The following is a 21,261-nucleotide window of genomic DNA, read 5'->3' on the forward strand; positions in this document are numbered from 1 at the left end:
AGTGACAAGCTAGTAAAATTAGATCCTCTGATCCAGCACTCCTAATTCTGGAAATTTATCTTACAGATGCACTTGGCCTGTGTTTGAGGTGACATGTACAAGGTTATTTACAGCAGCATTGATATAGCAAATAGCAAAAGATTAGCACCAAGCCAACTGGCTATTCCTAAGGATCTAATTAAATTATGGTCCAAGCGATGGAATGCTATACAGCAGGAGAAGGGAGCTCTTTATATAATGTGGAGAAAATCAGAATGTATTGTTAAATGAATAAAGGGAACTGCAGAACAGTATATTTAATCAGCTATATTTAATGTGGAGGAAATAATATATACTCAGACATATTTGCTTACATTTACAAATTAATTCAAAATGATTTGATGCTGGGTGGTAGGGTGGGACCGAGACTTAGTACAGTCAACCTTTTTCCTGTTTGTAAGAGTTGGAACCAGAGGGCTGACTTACCTATTTAAAAACGGCTAGTAGGCCCTGGCCAGTTGGCTCAGTGGTAGAGCGTCGGCCTGGTGTGCAGAAGTCCCGAGTTCAATTCCCGGCCAGGGCACACAGGAGAAGCGCCCATCTGCTTCTCCACCCCTCCCCCTCTCCTTCCTCTCTGTCTCTCTCTTCCCCTCCCGCAGCCGAGGCTCCATTGGAGCAAAGATGGCCCGGGCGCTGGGGATGGCTCCTTGGCCTCTGCCCCAGGCGCTGGAGTGGCTCTGGTCGCAACAGAGCGACGCCCTGGAGGAGCAGAGCATCGCCCCCTGGTGGGCAGAGTGTCGCCCCTGGTGGGCGTGCCAGGTGGATCCTGGTCGGGCGCATGCGGGAGTCTGTCTGACCGTCTCTCCCCATTTCCAGCTTCAGAAAAATACAAAAAAAAAAAAAAACGGCTAGTAGGCCTTGGCCAGTTTGCTCAGTGGTAGAGCATCAGCCTGGCGTGTGGAAGTCCCAGGTTCAATTCCCGGCCAGGGCACACAGAAGAAATGCCCACCTGCTTCTCCACCCTTCCCCCTCTCCTTTCTCTCTGACTCTCTTTTACGCTCCTGCAACCAAGATTGCATTGGAGCAAAGTTGGCCTGGGCCCTGAGGACGGCTCTATGGCCTCCGCCTCAGGCGCTAGAATAGCTCTGTTTGCAGCAGAACTAACGCCCCAGATGGGCAGAGCATCACCCCCTGGTGGGCGTGCCGGGTGGATCCCAGTCAGGTGCATGTGGGGGTCTGTCTCTGCCTCCCCACTTCTCACTTCAGAAAAATACAAACAAACAAACGGCTAGTAGCCGACATTGACTGAACACGTGCTGGCAGCCGGGGATTTTGTATACAACCTCTGTCCCTCATGACAGTGTATGACAGTTATTCTATTTAGCATAGTCTAGATGAAGCTCAGAGAAGGTAAGTATCTGTTCGAGGCCTCACAGTGAGTAAATGGCCAACCCAGGGTTTGGTTGCAGGCCTTCTTGGCTCTAACTTTCATTCCTTTGCCCTGCGGTGGTGGGGTTTTGTGCCCGGTGGCTGCCTGCCTGACCACCTGCTCTCTCCTCCAGAGCCTCATTGGGGACATTGACAATGCCATGAAGACCTTCCTTAACTACTACACTGTGTGGAAGCAGTTTGGGGGGCTCCCGGAGTTCTACAACATTCCTCAGGGCTACACAGTGGAGAAGCGCGAGGGCTACCCACTGCGGCCGGGTAAGCGGCATCTCTGGCCATCAGGTTTGGTCCTCTGGACCCCCAAATCCTCATGTCTTGAGAGATTTCCATGCCCCTCAAGTGTTCGCAAGTCCCTTCCCCCCCCCCCCCCCCATCGGATCCTTCCAGCGGCCCTGGATGGTTTTCCTTCTGGGAATGATTTATCCTCACCTTTTCACACGAGGACACTGAGGCCTGGTGGGTGGAAATGGCTTGCCCACGGCTGTAAGTATAGGAGCTGGGACTGGAACCCAGGTCTCCTAACTGAATCTTCCCGCTCTTGCAGACTTGAGCGAGTGGATGAGGTGGTGACTCCTTTGGAGTTCCCGCCATCAGGATTTCAGAAGTGTGGGCAAACTTCCAAAGTCAACGGGTCGGCTACGTTGTGCTTCTCTAGGGAGAACTGTTAGAACTTTGGAATGGACGTTAGGAGTGAGTCACCTGGAGAGTTCAACGTTGTGAGGAGGGAAAGGGGAAGGGTGACAGGAAGGAAGCTGAGTCAGCACACATGGCCACCTCCCACCCCAAAACAGGTCACATGACCATTGTCCTCACGTTGCACACCTTCCCACCTGAGCGCCTTTAGCGGCGGGACAGGCCTTCTGGGGGCTTCCTCGCCTGCCCTCCTCCGGCCATTTCCTTCCTCTTCCAGCCTGAGGGATTGGTGTGGGAGTGTGGAGAGGAAGCGAAGAGGGAGTGAAACGGCGCAGCAGAGAGCGAGTGAGGCACTTTGGACTCCCTAGCAGCTGCTTTGGTATCTCTCAGATTAATTCTCATGGCTTTTTTTTTCTCAAGAGAAAACTCTTAGAAGATGTCATGGCCAGTGTTACCAGTAGATAAAACAAAGGCAGAGTTTGGGACTAAATGTAAGACTTAGGCTTGTGTGTTTTCAGGATTAGAGGGAACCTAGAGGTCTTCTCATTGCAAGCCCCGTATAATAGCTGTGTCGAGGTGTTATCGAGCCTTTAGTTGCTTACCACCGGGGCAGGGAGCTCACTACCGACAGAGGCAATTTGCTGCATGCGCAGGATGGGCTGGCAGGAAGGCATCAGTGGAAAGTAAGACACCCCATCCCAGACAGAATCCAGGAATGCCTCGGCCCAGTCACCCTTCCTACCCCAAAACAATAGCAAATGGGAGATCCGGCATTGCTCTATAATTAGATCGGTTGGTGCCATTCGCTCTGGTATGTGTGTCTTATCAGCAGTGTCGACACATGGAACCTAGCCGAAAGGCCTCTGGGGACTGCTACTCCCTCAGCCCAAGTCCAAATCCAGACCTTGGGCTGGTACCACCTTCTAGAGAGTTGGCCAGAGAAGGTACAGGAAACTAAAGCGATTACTAGCAAACGTTGGCCCGTGTGTGAGAAAGACACAAACGGCTGGCCCTGGGCGCACCAGACAGCAGGAGCTGGAAGCAGAAAGGGAGGCTTCCCTCAACAGCACGCTCTCTTCTTGCGCTGAACACACAGCGTGCTCGCCTACCAGTGGACATGCCACAGTCTGCATCTTACAAGAGGAGCAATTAGATGAGCAGTTCTCTAGAGGCCTTTGGGGCAAGGGAAAGGGAAGGAGAAAACCGAGAGACAGGCAGAGATCTTTTCTCCAAAAATAAGAACTCGAGTTTGCAAGAGAAAGTGCTTTTCAAGGAGGAGACAGGGAAGGGCATGATCAGGAGGAGAGGCTGGTACGGGGAGGGGAGAGGTCTTTCGTCTCTGAAAAGGGACTAGAAAGTGAAGAAGTGGAACAGTCTGGGAGCAGAAGAAGCTCCCGCCCACAGGGCCCACCCTAGAAGTCTTTTATTTTCATAACAGCTCTTCAGGTATTTGACGTTTTCTTTTTCTCTTGAATAAGCATTCTCATCTGAACCCATTCCTGTGGGCTAATCATATTCATCTTCAAATGGGGCCCGTGTGTGAACGTCAAATTCCAGTTGTGGTGTAGACTAGGGCAGGGCTGTTGCCTTGTTCTGGGCGGTGAACTGCGGCTGCGTCTCTGCTAGACTGAAGGTTGGCGCTTGAATACACTGGCCTTCGTGTTTGGTTCCGTCCCCTCTCAGAGAGGGGCCCTTATAATGACAAGCGCATGCTCTTGAAGTTTGAGGATGAGGTTGGGCTGTGAGTGACAGAAAAGACAGTGGTAGCTCGGTTAAGATAGAGATATTTCTCTTTCCTGTTCTGGCCTTTTATGGTGCTCCATGGTGTCAGGGACCCTAATCCCACCCCCGGTTTGCTGGGAATGGTCATCAGTGTTGGCAGCCACGCACTCGGTGAAAGTTAGGGAGCCTGTTATGCAGGAAGAAGATGGCAATGGATATTAGGAGGGGGTCAGCCACTTCTACCACTTCCTGTCCGGGAGACTGGCTTCCTGTTTCTTCCCTGGGGTAGGAGTCCATGGTCAGTTTTAATGCTGGTCTCTACTAAGCTTCAGGCCTTGGGTTTCTTGGCTCTGGAAACTCACACTGAGGGAGGTGTCCCGTGTTCCTCCTGGTGGGGGGTCGTGTAGACGAGGGATTGGTGGACGGAGTCTCTCACTGCCCTGAATGGCCCCGACCTTCCCTGATCAGCCACTGGGTGAGGTGGGTTTGCTTTGGATTTTACAGAGCTCATTGAGAGCGCCATGTACCTCTACCGTGCTACGGGGGATCCCACCCTCCTAGAACTTGGAAGAGATGCCGTGGAGTCCATTGAAAAAATCAGCAAGGTGGACTGTGGATTTGCAACAGTAAGTGTTGCCATGGTTTCAGGAGTTGGGAAATGTCTCCCCTAATGCTGATTGGCCTCTTTAATGGTGGGACGTTGGGAGTTCTGGTATATTGGCCCTGGTGCGGGACCTTAGAGATAGAGGTACCTATGTCCTTATTTATAGATGGGGAGGCAGAGGAACAAGCTGGGAGCCTTGCTGAAGGTCACGTGGTGGATGGGGAGCTAGTGTTTGTCCCGGGGTCCTGACCCCATGCCGGTGGTGCTCTCCCTGCAGCAGAGACCCTTAAGCTGCCAGGATAGGCTCCTTTGTGAGGATGGGTTTTGTGAAGAGGCCTGGAGAGTGGATTCTGGAAGGAGAGCTCGGGGGCCCAGAGACTGACACTCAAACGCGGGGACCCTTAGTGAAGCAGCTCACGAGTCGCACAGACATGTAGCGCAGGTCTCTCCCAGGCCAGGCGCGGTGCTGGGCTGCGGGTGATCGTGGTTAGAACGGCCGAGCTGGCACGCTCGTGGGGAACGCCGTGGACGAGCTCCTGGGAGGCGGAGGGCCAGCGCGGCTGGAGCCGCGGGAGCGGGAGGCAAGCAGAGGAGGGCAGGTCCCCGGGTGTAGGGCCTGGCTTCGTGCCGCTTGGGACGGGAAGCGTGGTGGGATTTACGGTACGGCGGTGACATAATCTTACGTTATTTGGGAAAGATCACTGTGGCTGCTCTGTGGGGAGTGGATTGAAGGGGTCAAGGGTGAGAGCCATGTCACATCCTTAAAGGACCCAACCAGGCAAGATGTCAATGGTCATTGCAGACATTTAAAAACCAAAAGTCTGGAAGAAAATTCACCAAAAAAGCCTACAGAGGTTATGTCAAGGGTAAGGGATTAAAAACAAACAAATAGACAAACAAGGAACCTTCTTTTCCAAAATCTTATGTGATTATATTCTATAAGTTAGAACATCGATACGTACATTTAAAGAAAAGACATCTATATGTAGGGGTAAAAGAAAGCAATGATACGTTTTAGTGTCTAGTATGTTGTAGTGTGTGAAAAGCCAAAGTGGATAAACCCATTGGGGCCTTCTTAGGAATGCTCAGCTTGCTTCCATGAAAACGAAGCCCTCTGGACGTCTTCCAGGGTGAGTGATGTCCACAGGCATCTGTCTCCTTGGCCTTCAGCAGACAGGGCCAGAGAAGAATAATTCTTGGTAGATTAAGTCTGTATTTTCGTCACATTTTTTGTGTGTAAAATAGATGTCCACTGAGGATTAGTTTTGTTTTATAAAACATAGTGCTGATTCTGAGAAGCTAAAGAGATGTCCCTAGCAAATAAAGTTACTTCTTTGGGACCATACACTCAGTGTGCGTTTTTTCTTCACCAGCCGCCCCAAGTAGTTGTTTACAATAGCAACAACTTGGTGGCCACCCCAGTGCCTGTCAAGAGAGGATTAGCTAAGTAAATGATGCTACATTTTTATGATGCCATGCCGTTAAAGGGGACGATTAGATCTGTGTTTGTAGTCACAAAAGGGGAGGATAAGGGGGTGAGGCTTGTCAGGTCAGGTAGAGAGGTCGGGGAAGACCTTTCTGAAGCCGCAGCGTTTGAGCAGAGGCCAGAAGGAAGGGAGAGGAGCAAGCCATGAGGGTGTGGGAGGGAAGAGAGCTCCAGGCGGAAGGAACCTGGGCCGGGACTGTGCTTGCTGCCTGCCGAACAGAGAGGCCCGTGGTGGGACTGGCAAGGGCAAGGGGCCTGGCGGAGGCGATGAGGTCGGGGACGGAGGGGCCCGGCCACCAAGGGCCTGGTCGGCCTCGGGCTTTGGTTTTAGTCTACCTGAAATCAGGTGTCAGCTGGGGTTTTCGGTGGAGGAATGGCAGACCAGACTTGTGATGTGAATAGGGTAAAGGAGGGAGCAGGAAGCCCAGTTGGAAGTTTTGGTAGTGATTTGCCCAGACGCCCTCAGCTGCTCCGTGGCAGACCAGGAATTCCTACCGGCACCCCCTCCTCCTCTCTGCCGCACTGGATGCCCCCTGACCCCTTCTGCCGCACCGGGACACCCCCTGACCCTGTCTGCCGCACCAGGGCGCCCCCTGACCCTGTCTGCCGCACCGGGGCGCCCCCTGACCCTGTCTGCCGCATGAGGGCGCCCCCTGACCCTGTCTGCCACACCGGGACGCCCCCTGACCCTGTCTGCCACACTGGGGCGCCCCCTGACCCTGTCTGCCACACTGGGATGCCCCCTGACCCTGTCTGCCGCACCGGGGCGCCCCCTGACCCTGTCTGCCGCATGAGGGCGCCCCCTGACCCTGTCTGCCACACCGGGACGCCCCCTGACCCTGTCTGCCACACTGGGGCGCTCTCCTGACTCACCCTTCCCTCCCTTGCTGCAGATCAAAGACCTGCGAGACCACAAGCTTGACAATCGCATGGAGTCTTTTTTCCTGGCCGAGACTGTGAAATACCTCTACCTTCTGTTCGACCCAACCAACTTCATTCACAACAACGGCTCCACCTTCGATGCCGTGATCACCCCCTATGGGGAGTGCATCCTGGGGGCCGGGGGCTACATCTTCAACACAGAAGCACACCCCATTGACCCGGCCGCCCTGCACTGCTGCCGGAGGCTGAAGGAGGAGCAGTGGGAAGTGGAGGACTTGATGAGGGAATTCTACTCTCTCAAACGGAATAGGTCAAGATTGAAGAAAACGAAGAGCTCAGGGCCGTGGGAACCCCCAGCAGGTCCAGGAACATTCCCCGCACTGGAACGCCAGGCTGGGGCGAGGGAGAAGAAACGGAGGGCCCCACTTCTCAGCTGTCCTAGTCAGCCCTTTACCTCCAAGCTGGCCTTACTGGGCCAGGTTTTCCTAGACTCCTCATAACCACTGGATGATTTTGTTTGTTCTGCTTTTGAAGCTAGACTATAACAATAAATCTGCTTTTGACTATCATGTTTTTCTATTCTACATATTGGGTTGTTTCAGGAGATTTCATGCCAAGAAGAGGTTCATGGCTAACACCACTCGTGAACCTAGTTTATTTTTCTCACGCAGCTGGAGAAACAACCAGCCCTACTCAACCTAGAGCCTGCTGGCTCCAAAGACCCCAGGGCTCGATGGTGGAATCCCCCTTCCTTTCAGGGTTCCTCTTTTCTGGCATCTTTGGGGAGAGTGTTGTTATAAATGTACTTCTTCATTAGTTCCTGCCCCAGCCTGTGTTTCTGTCCTTTCGTCCTCCTATCAATCTAGCTATGCAGCAGAGACTTACTGAGCATCTGTGTGCCGACCTATCGTTGAGCCCTATCGTTGAACCGTGAACGAGGCGAAGAGTTTTTATTCTCATGGAAACTAGATTCTAGTGGATAGTCCAAGGCCGCTGGCTTGAGCCCAAGGTCGCTGGCTTGAGCAAGGGGTCACTGGCTCAGCTGGAGGCCCCCCCCCCCATCAAGGCAGGTACAAGAAGCAATCAAAAAAAAAAAAAAGAAGCAATCAATGAACGACTAAAAAGTGCTGCAACTACGAGTTGATGCGTCTCTTCTCCCTCCCTTCCCGTCTACATCTCTTGTTAAAAAAAAAAAAAGATAATGGGAAATATGGCATTCTGATTTAGTTAATCTCTTGAATATTTTCTCTTTTTAAAAAAAAATATTATGGCCTGACCAGGTGGTGGCACAGTGGATAGAGCATCAGACTGGGATGCAGAGAACCCAGATTCAAGACCCCGAAGTCGCCAGCTTGAGTGCGGACTCACCTGGTTTGAGTAAAGTTCACTAGCTTGGACCCAAGGTCGCTGGCTTGAGCAAGGGGTTACTTGGTCTGCTGAAGGCCCGCGGTCAAGGCACATATGAGAAAGCAATCAATGAACAGCTAAGGCAGGGGTCCCCAAACTTTTTACACAGGGGGCCAGTTCACTGTTCCTCAGACCGTTGGAGGGCCGGACTATAAAAAAAACTTTGAACAAATCCCTATGCACACTGCACATATCTTATTTTAAAGTAAAAAAAAAAACGGGAACAAATACAAAATATTTAAAATAAAGAACAAGTAGCCTGACCTCTGGTGGTGCAGTGGATAAAGCATCGACCTGGAACACTGAGTTCGCAGGTTCAAAACCCTGGGCTTGCCTGGTCAAGGCACATATGGGAGTTGATGCTTCCTGCTCCTCCCCGCTTTCTCTCTCTCTATTTATCTCCTCTCTAAAATGAATAAATAAACAAACAAAAAAAATAAAATAAAGAACAAGTAAATTTAAATCAACAAACTGACCAGTATTTCAAAGGGAACTATGGGCTTGCTTTTGGTCAATGTGCTCCTCTCACTGACCACCAATGAAAGAGGTGCCCCTTCCGGAAGTGTGGCTGGGGCCGGATAAATGGCCTCAGGGGGCCGCATGCGGCCTACCGGCTGTAGTTTGGGGACCCCTGAGCTAAGGTGTTGCAGCGAAAAACTAATGATTGATGCTTTTCATCTCTCTGTTCCTGTCTGTCTGTCCCTGTCTATCCCTCTCTCTGACTCTCTCTCTGTCTCTGTAAAAAATAAAAATAAAAAATGTTATGTATTGATTTTAGCCAGAGAAGAGGGGGGAAGGGAGGGAGGGAGGGAGGGAGGGTGAGAGAGAGAGACAGACAGACAGACACAGAAACACTGATCTTGTATGTGCCCTGACCTGGAATTAAACCTGCAACCTCTTCGCTTTGGGACCAACTCCAACCAACCCAGTCATCCGGCCAGGTCTCATCTTTTTTTTTTTTTTTTAATGGCTGAGTAAAATTAGAGATCTTTGTTGCACCTCCTCTCCTGTGTTGGTATTAGTGTTATGCTGGCCTTGTAGTGTCAGTTGGGGAATGTTACCTCTTGTTCTGATCTTTGAAAGAAATTGTGTCTTGTTGGTATTATTTCTTCCATAAAAGTTTGGTAGATTTCACAGCCAGTAGGACTGGAGTTTTATTTGTGGGAAAGATTTTATTTTATTTTATTTTATTTTATTTCAGAGAGAGAGAGAGAGAGAGAGAAGGGGGAGGAGCAGGAAGCATCAACTCCCATATGTGCCTCGACCAGGCAAGCCCAAGGTTTCGAACTGGCAACCTCAGTGTTCCAGGTCGATGCTTTATCCCACTGCGCCACCACAGGTCAGGCAGGGAAGGATTTTTAAATTCCAGATTTGTTGGGTTTTTTTCAGAGACAGAGAGAGAGTCAGAGAGAGGGATAGATAAAAACAGACAGGAACAGAGAGAGATGAGAAGCATCAATCATTAGTTTTTTGTTGCGACACCTTAGTTGTTCATTGATTGCTTTCTCACATGTACCTTGACCGTGGGGCTACAGCAGTAACCCCTTGCTCGAGCCAGCAACCTTGGGTCCAAGCTGGTGAGCTTTGCTCAAACCTGGGTCTTCTGCATTTCAGTCCGACGCCCTATCCACTGCGCCACCGCCTGGTCAGGCCAAATTTGATTTTTTAAATAGACAGGATTGTTCCAATTTTCTATCACTTCTTGTGTTCATTTAGGTGTGTTTTTCCCCCCTAGAAATGTGTCCATGCAATCTAAATTTTCAAATACAATATATAGGTGAAAATTGGTCATTGCAGCCTTTTAGGATCTTAAGGCTTTAGAATCCCTTGAAATGATGCTCCCTTTTTAAATTTTTGACATTAGTTCCTGATTGGAATCTATTCTCTTTTTTTCATAGAGTCTGTTCTGTTTTGATTGATTGCTCTCTAGTACTAAAGCACAACCAGCAATCTGGGATTTCTTCTCCTTATACTGCAGCTTAAAAACAAACAGAAAAAGGGTGGTTATGTAAGATGGTAATATTTGGAAAAGCCAAGTGAAGGGTGTAAGGGAACTGTCTGTACTATCCTTGCAACTCTTCTGTAAATCTAAAATTATTTCAAATTAAAGGTCAGAAAGAAAAAAGCCTGACCTGTGGTGGTGCAGTAGATAAAGCCTCAACCTGGAACGCTGAGGTCGGCAGTTCGAAACCCTGGGCTTGCCTGGTCAAGGCACATATGGGAGTTGATGCTTCCTGCTCCTCCCCCCTTCTCTCTCTCTCTCCTCTCTCTAAAATCAATAAATAAAAATTTTTTAAAGGAAAAATAACAGAAAAATGGTATTAATCATCTCCTTATCAATCTCTACTCAGAAGGACTGATCTTTTTTTTTTTTTTTTTGTATTTTTCTGAAGCTGGAAACGGGGAGAGACAGTCAGACAGACTCTCGCATGCACCCGACCGGGATCCACCCGGCACGCCCACCAGGGGGTGATGCTCTGCCCACCAGGGAGCGATGCTTTGCCCCTCCGAGGCGTCGCTCTGTCGCGAACAGAGCCACTCTAGCGCCTGGGGCAGAGGCCAAGGAGCCATCCCCAGCGCCCGGGCCATCTTTGCTCCAATAGAGCCTTGGCTGCGGGAGGGGAAGAGAGAGACAGAGAGAAAGGAGAGGGGGAGGGGTGGAGAAGCAGATGGGCGCTTCTCCTGTGTGTCCTGGCCGGGAATCGAACCCAGGACTTCTGCACGCCAGGCCGATGCTCTACCACTGAGCCAACCGGCCAGGGCCAGAAGGAATGATCTTATTTATCAATCTCTACTCAGAAAGACTAGGTTATCTGCAAGACTTGAATTCACTAGAGAATTTAAATTTATCATCTGTGAGGAGGTTCCAAAGAATTGTAGTCAAGACCCAGAGGCAGTGACTTTTCCTTTTTTTTTTTTTTGCTTATTTTAAAAGACATTTTGTGGATTGTTTCCAAAGAAGAATTTCAAAAAGGGATCAAGCCTTTGCAACTTGTTCAGAAAAATGATACAATTCAAGGAAACGAGGCTTTGAATGTGTTTTGAGCTTTGTGTTAACTGGGGGAAATTGGACTGCTTTACCCTTCTATCAGATGCAATCTGACCTAGGAAGGAAAGGAACCATCAGAATCAATTACAAAACAATACTGAAAAGGTTTGTGATCCAGGGTTAAGTTGTGAGAGTCATACCGGAAATACTTCCAGAGTTCTGGAAAGGGCAGGAACTTGATCTCAAAACGAGGGATTTGTAGGAGTTGGGGAATCACACCCTCGGTGAGTCTAAGGGCTTCAGTCTGCCTGGAACACAGCGCACGTGGAGGAGCTGTGAGAATGAAAGTTGAATATGTAGGGGTAGAGCTGGATAATGCAGAGCCTTTTTTGTTTGTTTGTTTTGTTTTGTATTTTTCTGAAGCTGGAAACGGGGAGAGACAGTCAGACAGACTCCTGCATGCTGCGTCCGACCGGGATCCACCCGGCACGCCCACCAGGGGGCGATGCTCTGCCCACCAGGGGGCGATGCTCTGGCCCTCTGGGGCGTCGCTCTGTTGCGACCAGAGCCACTCTAGCGCCTGGGGCAGAGGCCAAGGAGCCATCCCCAGCGCCCGGGCCATCTTTGCTCCAATGGAGCCTCGCTGCGGGAGGGGAAGAGAGAGACAGAGAGGAAGGAGAGGGGGAGGGGTGGAGAAGCAAATGGGCGCTTCTCCTATGTGCCCTGGCCGGGAATCAAACCCGGGTCTCCCGCACACCAGGCCGATGCTCTACCGCTGAGCCAACCGACCAGGGCCTAATGCAGAGCCTTTTAAAATGCCAGTTTAAGCCTCTTAATTTTACGTATTTTTGAACAGAAAACATATGTGAAAAACATAAAAAATAATGTAATGATAAGGCCGTGGCTAGGTAGCTCAGTTGGTTAGAGTGTCGTCCTAATGTGCCAAGGTTGTGGGTTCTATTCCACACCAGGGCACATCCAAGAATCAACAATGAATGCATAAGTAAGTGGAACAACAAATCAGTGTTTCTCTCAAATCAATAAATGTAAAAAATACTTTAATAATAATAGCTAATGTTTTAGTGCTGACTTTGTGCCAGGCCCTGTGGTAGGTGCTGTAGATCTGTTACCTCACATACAACTCAGAACAATTCATTTAGGTTGAGGCTGCTCTTTTGTTGCTCTTGTCGTTGTTATTTTGTTCGTTGACAGAGAAACAAGTTAAGGTCTCAGAAAATTAAGTAACTTGTTCAAAGTTATGCTCACGTGGACTGGAGCCAGAATTATAATTTCTTATTACCTGTCTTTCTGCACTGGGATCTGGACACCAGAAGACACCAGCCATTCACAAATGCAGCCTCAGTTCTCAGGACAGCCTGCACAACGTAAGTGTGCACCAAATATCTGCTGAGGGAATGTGATTGGCCACATGCCTTTGTTTATAATCGCACATATTCCATCTTCTGTGATACTTTGTTAGTTTCTGAATGTCCTATTTGTATGCCTCTTGTTGAGATGACGTGACCTGACAGTGTCAGAAAAACACATAGGCCCTGGCCGGTTGGCTCAGTGGTAGAGCGTCGGCCTGGCGTGCAGAAGTCTTGGGTTTGATTCCCGGCCAGGGCACACAGGAGAAGCACCCATCTGCTTCTCCACCCCACCCCCTCTCCTTCCTCTCTGTCTCTCTCTTCCCCTCCCACAGCGAGGCTCCATTGGAGCAAAGATGGCCCGGGCGCTGGGGATGGCTCCTTGGCCTCTGCCCCAGGCGCTAGAGTGGCTCTGGTCGCAACAGAAGCAATGCCCCGGAGGGGCAGAGCATCACCCCCTGGTGGGCAGAGCGTCGCCCCCTGGTGGGCGTGCCGGGTGGATCCCGGTCGGGCGCATGCGGGAGTCTGTCTGACTGTTTCTCCTCGTTTCCAGCTTCAGAGAAATACAAAAAAAAAAAAAGAAAGAAAAACACATAGGTATTTTTAAATGTTATTTTTTTCTTGCTTTTCTTTGCATTTCTAGCGTGATCTCTGATACATAGTAGGTATTCAGTGAACAGACTTGAAGACAATTAGTTTGGAGGCCACTATAGACTCTGAGAACCCTGTGGCAAATTTGTGTGTGTGAGTGTGTGCACATGTATGTGTGTGCACACACACGCACACTTCTTTGGGGGAGAAAGGGTTCAAGTTGTCATCATAAAAGTATCCTCAGCCTTCCCAAAAGGTTAAGAACTACTGCTGTAGATTAAGGAGTGACTGGGTATGGAAGTGAGGAAAGAATTTACCTCTGTGGGGACTGGAACAGAGAGAGCCATAATGACTCCATTTTCTGAATTCCAATCACATCACATAGCCGTTCAAGTTCAAGTCTCACAGGGGCCATTTAAAATTAGGATTGTCCTAGAGGATGCATGCTGACATATTGGTGTGAAGTTGCATGATATCTGTAATTTACTTTCATATGGTTTAGCAAAAAATTTGATCTATATTTAGATATATGTGTATACACACAGAGTGGATGAAGACAATGTTAATAATTGATGAGTCTAAGCGAAGGGTATATAGTGTTCATAGTATAATTCTTTTAACTTTTCTATAGATTTGAAGGTTTTCCTCATAAAAGCTGAGGGAAAATAAGATAATGCAGATAAAGTGCTTGGTCAATGGGAAGTGCTCAATGAAGGTGGGTCTTACAAAAAGTATAAGCTCCCTGAGGGCAGGGACTTCTGTTTGTTTTATTTCTACTGTATCTCTAACATCTACAATAGTGCCTGCCACATAAGATGATATTCAACAAACATTTTGGAAAAAAAGTCATTAGAAAGCTAATGTTTTTGTAATTGTACAAAATACCGCGGGACAATACATGGTTACACCAGACAGTTGTTTCTATGGTCTGAGTATAACTGTGCCAATTGCTTTGATTAAAGTGGCTTCTCTATGATAAAAAAAATTTTTTTTTGTATAAGGATTGCACCAGGTAATTCATCTGCCCAACTGAGATGGGTTTAGTAGCTCATTTACAAGAAATAATATACTCTAATGTCAGCATGCTTGGTTAAGCCATGTTGGATTATTGTGAAAAACAATTACCGGTAGTTTTAGAGGCTTCCTTGTCTTCTATTGCTGACCCAAATTGACATCAATGGACCTCTTATGGGAGGGGTGTTATGCCCTCTGGTGGTGAGAGACAGTCATCTAATTTCTATGGAAAAGGCCAGCAGGATAGAGATGAAGTGGAAAGAGTGCTTTTATCCAGAGGTTTCTGAAATCTACTTATTTGCCAATCACACAGGGACCTTAATGACTACATTTTTTTTTCCGAAGTGAGAAGCGGGGGCAGGAGGCAGAGAGACAGACTCCCGCATGCGCCCGACCAGGATCCACCTGGCATGCCCACCAGGGGTGCGATGCTCTGCCCATCTGGGGCGTTGCTCTGTTGTGGCTGGAGCCATTCTAGCGCCTGAGGTGGAGGCCATGGAGCCATCCTCAGCGCCCGGGCCAACTTTGCTCCAATGGAGCCTTGGCTGAGGGAGGGGAAGAGAGAGATAGAGAGGAAGGAGAGGGGGAAGGGTGGAGTAGCAGATGGGCGCTTCTCCTGTGTGCCCTGGCTGGGAATTGAACCCGGGACTTCCACACGCCAGACTGACACTCTACCACTGAGCCAACTGGCTAGGGCCAATGACTACATTTGATGTAATAATTTTTGACTCAGTGAATAGCAAGCTACAGGGAATGCCTGGGCCAGACTGGACTGAGGAAGCTACAAATTTCGGGATGGAAAGTGATATCTATAGCTGGGTCAAGGTGAGTTATAATACTTGTCCCCAGCATAAGTGCCATGAGAAACATGGAGGGCCAAGTGAACTGTAAAATTTGTCAGGATTCTGTCTCTTCGCTGTGACGAGGATGAGAGTAGATTCCACCACACGCCCCAGGACCACCTCTGATGGGAATCCCAGGCTGTGATGATCCAGAGAAGGCTGGCTGCTGGCCCAACAGCTCACCAATGCTCAGTTTGAATTCATGGAAACGCCTTTTCTTTTCTTCTATTTTTTCTTAATTTCTAACATAAAAAGATTTTTTCCCCATGTGTAAAAATGATATGTGGCCTGTGTAAAAATTATGAAAAATATTAATGAAGTAAAAATCACCTGAAATCTGTCTACATTGTGATAACCACAGCTGACATTTTTGATGACTTTTCTTTCAGGTAATTCTGTGCATATAACCACATAGGGTAATATCTAATTATACATTAATGGTATCATAATATACTTATTCCTTTATAACTTGCTTTACTTTTCTTTCAACAATGTGTGATGAGCATTGTTCTATCCAGGTATAGATATATAATTTAAAATTTTTTAAATTAAAGTAACATATGCTTGTAATAAAATACAAATAATAGTGTAAAAGTTAGGAAAATGAACATTCCTCCCCCCACCTCCTAATTCCATTCTTCAGTAGTAATTGCTTTTAACTATTTTGTGCATAATCTTCCCGACTTTGTCATGCACATACAAATTTATGCAAGTAGATAATTTCTATACAAATTGGATCACATGACACATATTGGTCTTACACAAGCTTTTTTCACTTAACTGTGTCACCAGCATCTTCTCGTATCAGAATGTGTACATGTATAGCCTATTCCTTTTATTGACTGCATAGTACAGTATTCTACTGTATAGATGAACCATGGTTTGTTTGTTTGTTTATGTGTATTTTTCCAAAGTTAGAAGTGGGGAGGCAGTCAGACAGACTCCCGCATGCACCTGACCGGGATCCACCCGGCATGCCTACCAGGGGGCGATGCTCTGCCCATTTGGGCTGTTGCTCCGCTGCGGCCAGAGCCATTCTAGCGCCTGAGGCTGAGGCCATGGAGCTATTCTCAGTGCCCAGGCCAATATTGCTCCAATGGAGCCTTGGCTGTGGGAGAGGAAGAGAAAGATAGACAGGAAGGAGAGGAGAGGGAGAAGGGTGGAGAAGCAGATGGGTGCTTCTCCTGTGCGCCCTGATGGGGAATCGAACCTGGGACTTCCACATGCCAGGCTGATGCTGTACCACTGAGCCAACTGGACAGGGCTGAATCATGGTTTATTTAACCAGTCACCTTTTGATGGGTATTTAGTTTGTTTCCAGTATATTGATATATAAATACCTTGCTGAATACTTTAGTGATACTCCTTGGTATACTGGTTTAACAGTTGCTAAAATATCAATTCCTAGAAGCAGATCAAAGATATACATGTTTAATTTCATTTAAAATCTTACTTTAGCCTGACCTGTGGTGGCGCAGTGGGTAAAAGCGTCGACCTGGAGCGCTGAGGTCGTCAGTTCAAAACCTTGGGCTTGCCTGGTCAAGGCACATATGGGAGTTGATGCTTCCTGCTCCTCCCTCTGGTCTTTCTATCTCTTTCCTCTCTCTGTCTCTTTCTCTCTCTGTGTCTCCTCTCTCTAAAAAAATGAATAAATAAAATGTAAAAAATAAATAAAAAAAAATAATAAAATCTTACTTTATTTTGTAACAAATGATATTTGCTAGCCCAAGTATTTCATTATCTGGAAACACCAGATTGATTTAAAATGATCCTGTTTTATGGTTACATTGTTTTTGTTTTGCTATCACAAAGAATACAATAATAAGCATGTTTGCATGTAAATCATCATATCAAATTGTATCATTAGGATAGTTTGTTGGTTTTTTTTTGACAGAGAGAGTCAGAGAGAGGGATAGATGGGGACAAACAGATAGGAACGGAGAGAGATGAGAAGCATCAATCATCAGTTTTTTGTTGTGACACCTTAGTTGTTCATTGATTGCTTTCTCATATGTGCCTTGACCGTGGGCCTTCAGCAGACCGAGTGACCCCTTGCTTGAGCCAGTGAACTTGGGTCCAAGCTGGTGAGCCTTGCTCAAACCAGATGAGCCCATGCTCAAGCTGGCAACCTCAAGGTCTCGAACCTGGGTCCTCCGCATCCCAGTCCGATGCTCTATCCACTGCTCCTGGTCAGGCAGGATAGATTTCTAAAAGAGTAATTATCGAGTCTAAATGTTTGGATTTCTTTATGACTTTATTCATTATTGCTAAAAAAAAAAAAAAAAGCTCTCCAGAAAGGTTTATCAATTTGTGTTCTCACCATCAGTATTCTACTATTATTAGTAAAATTGAGGATGAGTATCTTTTTATACATTTATTTTTCTTCTCTGAATTGCCTGTTCCTTTCTACCTGTTTTGTTGTTGTTGTTGGGTTGTTAGGCTTTTCCTTGTATTTTTGTAGGAGTTCATGCATCTGTTCATTAATTCATTGAGCCAATAAACAAGTATTTGATTACTTACTATATGCCAAGTACTATCCTAGGTACTGGAGATGAATGTAGCAATGAACAAAACAGATCCAAATTATACTCTCATCAAGGTGAGAGGAGCAGAAAGTAAACAACTGTATGATGGGTGAAGATGGTACTATAAAAACAACCAAACAGCCTGACCAGGCGGTGGCGCAGTGTATAAAGCATTGGACTGGGATGCGAGGACCCAGGTTCGATACCCCGAGGTCGCCAGCTTGGGCACGGGCTCATCTGGTTTGAGCAAGGCTCACCAGCTTGGACCCAAGGTCACTGGCTCAAGCAAGGGGTTACTTGGTCTGCTGTAGACCCACGGTCAAGGCACATATGAGAAAGCAATCAATGAACAACTAAGGTGTGGCAAAAAAAACAGTAATGATTGATGCTTCTCATCTCTCTCTGTCCCTGTCTGTCCCTCTCTCTCTCTCTGTCTCTGTAAAAAACAACAACAACAACAAACAAAAAACAAACAAAAGAAAAATAAATCAGGTAGTAACATGAGGAGTGTAAGGGATGTTATTTTATATGAATGGTCTGGGAAGATCTCTCCTTGAACAGAAACCTGGAGTACACAAGGAAGCAAGCCATTTAGAGAACTTCCTAGGGATGAGAACTTCAGGCAGAGGGCACAATAAGTTCTTCAAACATTCTGCATATTGACTCTTTCCCAGAATAGCATTTGTTTTTTATGGCTGTCGACAGTGTCTTATACAGAAGGTTTTGTTGTTATTAAGGTCAAACTTGTTAATCTTTTCCTATTCATGACTTCTTAGTTTTATGACTGAGAACTCTTCTACCCCCAAGTCATAGAAGTATTTTCATAGATTCTACTCTTTTTATAACTTGATTTTTTTTTTTTTTTGTATTTTTCTGAAGCTGGAAACAGGGAGGCAGTCAGACAGACTCCTGCATGTGCCCGACCGGGATCCACCTGGCACGCCCACCAGGGGGCATCGCTCTGTTGCGACCAGAGCCACTCTAGCGCCTGAGGCAGAGGCCACAGAGCCATCCTCAGCGCCCGGGCCTCTTTTGCTCCAATGGAGCCTCGGCCGCGGGAGGGGAAGAGAGAGACAGAGAGGAAGGAGAGCGGGAGGGGTGGAGAAGCAGATGGGCGCCTCCACTGTGTGCCCTGGCCGGGAATCGAACCCGGGACTTCCGACGCTCTACCACTGAGCCAACCGGCCAGGGCCAGTATAACTTGATTCTTAACAGCTTTATTGAGGTATAATTTACATAAAATTTACGCATTTTGAATGTACAATGCATTGATTTTTTTTTTTTTTTTTTGTATTTTTCTGAAGCTGGAAAAGGGGAGAGACAGTCAAGACAGACTCCCGCATGTGCCCGGCACGCCCACCAGGGGTGACGCTCTGCCCACCAGGGGGCGATGCTCTGCCCCTCCGGGGGCGTCGCTCTGCCGCGACCAGAGCCACTCTAGCACCTGGGGCAGAGGCCAAGGAGCCATCCCCAGCGCCCGGGCCATCTTTGCTCCAGTGGAGCCTTGGCTGCGGGAGGGGAAGACAGAGAGGAGGGGGGGGTGGAGAAGCAAATGGGCGCTTCTCCTGTGTGCCCTGGCCGGGAATCGAACCCGGGTCCCCCGCACGCCAGGCCGACGCTCTACCGCTGAGCCAACCAGCCAGGGCCGCATTGATTTTTAGAGTTGTATAACATCACCACAATCCAGTTTTAAAACTATGCTTTGACTTTGTTATACAGAGCTTTTAACAGGTCTGAGATTCATTTTAACTTCTGGTGTGAAGTTAAAGATCTATTATTTTTTTTCTTTCCCCACTTATTTGAAATATCTCCCTAATCACATACTAAACTTCCATGTATACCTGGATCTGTTCTGGTCTTTCTGTTTCAGGGGTCACAAACAGATGGGTTTTATTTGGCTCCTGGAGTTTTCAAAATTGGGAAATTTCACATTAAAAACCCAGCTTTTCGGTGTTTCTGGAAAAACTAGAAGAGCTAGCAACAATTCAATAGAGGCAACAGAGACCACTCATTTTAAAAGTACATGAGGGTGGTGACCATATCCCAGTTTTCCTGGAACAGTCCCCATATATGTCTGCTGTCCCAGTGCTAATTAATGCTGTTCTTTCATTCTTAAAATGTTCTGGTTTGGGCGATAAATTATGAGTCACAATCTCCATCATTCCCGATTGCATCACATTCAGCCCTCTACTTTCATTTCTAAGACCCCTCCCAGGAAGGAAAAAGTTGTTTCCTGCCGCAGAAGTTTGCCAAAAGAATGATTATGTGGGTGGGCTTGGAATAAAGAGAAAATACCACCTGGTGGGGACAAACTAAGGCAAGTTTCCTCTTACAGAATATGATACCGCAATTTGCCAAACCCTTTATTTCCTATTATTTTGTTTAACTTTACAGCAACCTGTCCAGTTTCACAACTTGCGCGGTTTTGTGCGCTTATTTGTGTATGGATTTGCTGTCTTCTGTGTAACCTGTATTCCAAAGCAGGGACTTAGTCTGTTTTGCTCACCACAGTATTGCCAGTACCCTGTTCGGTGCAGCCGGGCGCAGCGCAGCCCCGCTAAGAACTGTTTATTGGCTGACAAGGCTCCCACGGACTATTGATTGAATGAACTAACGGGGAAATTGACGCGCAGGGAGTGGAAGTCCGCTGTGACTCAAGGGCGGAGAGGCAGAAAGGAATTGGAACGAGTGACTTGAATCCTGGCCTGGGGCCCAAGATCTTTTCCAGGCCAGTTGGCTGTAACCTCCACAAGCTGCCAGGAAATGAGAGAGTGCGCACGCAGGACTTGTCCTCGACGTTGGGGACCTCGCGGAGATGCCGGACCTAGGGGAGGAAAAACAACAGGTGCAGAAAATTCCTCGTCGCACCTGCGCCGCCTGAGATCAAAACTACATTTCCCAGCAGCCCCTGCGGCGCGCAAGGTCCCTGCCACGCGGCTTGCGCCTCCGCAGACGGCCCGCTGGGGGCGCTGCGGCGACCCCTCTGCCGCCCCGTAGAAATCTCCGCGGCCCACGGGCCGCTTGCTTCCTGTTTGTCGGACGAGGAGACATGGCGGCGGCGCCGGCGGCTGCTGGGTCTGTGGCCGGCCGAGGGCGACGGGCGGCGGCAACGGTGGCAGCGTGGAGCGGATGGGGCGGCCGGCCGCAGCCCGCTAACATTCTGCTGCAGCTGCGGCAGGGCCAGCTGACCGGCCGGGGCCTGGTCCGGGCCGTGCAGGTAAGAAGCCGGCCCGGAGGGGCGGGGCGGACCGAGCCGGAGCTGGCGGGGGGCCGGGGAAGAGGCCTTTCCGGGCCGCCGCAGTACGGCGCGACCCCCCTTGGCCGGCCGCGGCGCCTCCCCGTGGGCTGCGCGGACGCTGTCAGCCGCGGTGGGGTGATGGGCAGCGGCCGGCCACAGGCCCCCGGCTAGGGGCCGAGCGAGGCTGGGCTGCATCGGGCACCGATGGCGTGGACTCGCCTTGGGCCCAGCTCCTGGGTCCTGCCTTCCCTGCGCCACGTCTGCACACTGGGGGCCCCTGGGCGAGTTTGCCTTAGTCTCCGCGTGCCTCGGGAGTTTCTCCCCCGGGGGTTGGGCGGTGGGTCATCGTTGCAGCTCCCAAACGGTTCTGAAGCATTACGTATGTCATTCTCTTAGAGAGGCCTTTCCTTGACCTCCCCCTCCCCAACTAGGTCCCCATTGTTACTCACTCACAGTCCTGAATTTGTTTTCGTTCACTTGACTTTTTTAGCGTGTAATTAAATCTTTCTTTGTTGTCTACCCCGTTTTTCTCG

The 21,261-nt window shown here is 48.7% G+C and overlaps 2 protein-coding genes across 4 annotated transcripts in view; both read left to right on the forward strand.

Annotated features, from left to right (window-relative positions):
- EDEM2 (ER degradation enhancing alpha-mannosidase like protein 2) overlaps positions 1-7,324 on the forward strand; it is a 30,105-nt gene extending 22,781 nt beyond the window's left edge. For both annotated transcript variants that reach the window (XM_066384007.1, XM_066384008.1), the window contains 3 exons: positions 1,542-1,686; positions 4,288-4,409; positions 6,767-7,324. In XM_066384007.1, coding sequence (XP_066240104.1) covers positions 1,542-1,686; positions 4,288-4,409; positions 6,767-7,255 — 756 coding nt within the window. In that variant the 3' untranslated portion in view covers positions 7,256-7,324. The remainder of the gene's footprint in view (positions 1-1,541; positions 1,687-4,287; positions 4,410-6,766) is intronic.
- Positions 7,325-20,485: 13,161 nt separating this feature from the next.
- TRPC4AP (transient receptor potential cation channel subfamily C member 4 associated protein) overlaps positions 20,486-21,261 on the forward strand; it is a 57,584-nt gene continuing 56,808 nt past the window's right edge. Inside the window, exon 1 of one of the 2 annotated variants that reach the window (XM_066384011.1) lies at positions 20,486-20,707. In XM_066384011.1, the coding sequence (XP_066240108.1) occupies positions 20,540-20,707 (168 nt within the window). In that variant the 5' untranslated portion in view covers positions 20,486-20,539. The remainder of the gene's footprint in view (positions 20,708-21,261) is intronic. The other variant, XM_066384010.1, reaches the window with a different exon arrangement.

Source organism: Saccopteryx leptura, chromosome 5 (genome assembly GCF_036850995.1).
Source record: "Saccopteryx leptura isolate mSacLep1 chromosome 5, mSacLep1_pri_phased_curated, whole genome shotgun sequence".
In the NCBI taxonomy this organism is placed as follows: domain Eukaryota; kingdom Metazoa; phylum Chordata; class Mammalia; order Chiroptera; family Emballonuridae; genus Saccopteryx; species Saccopteryx leptura.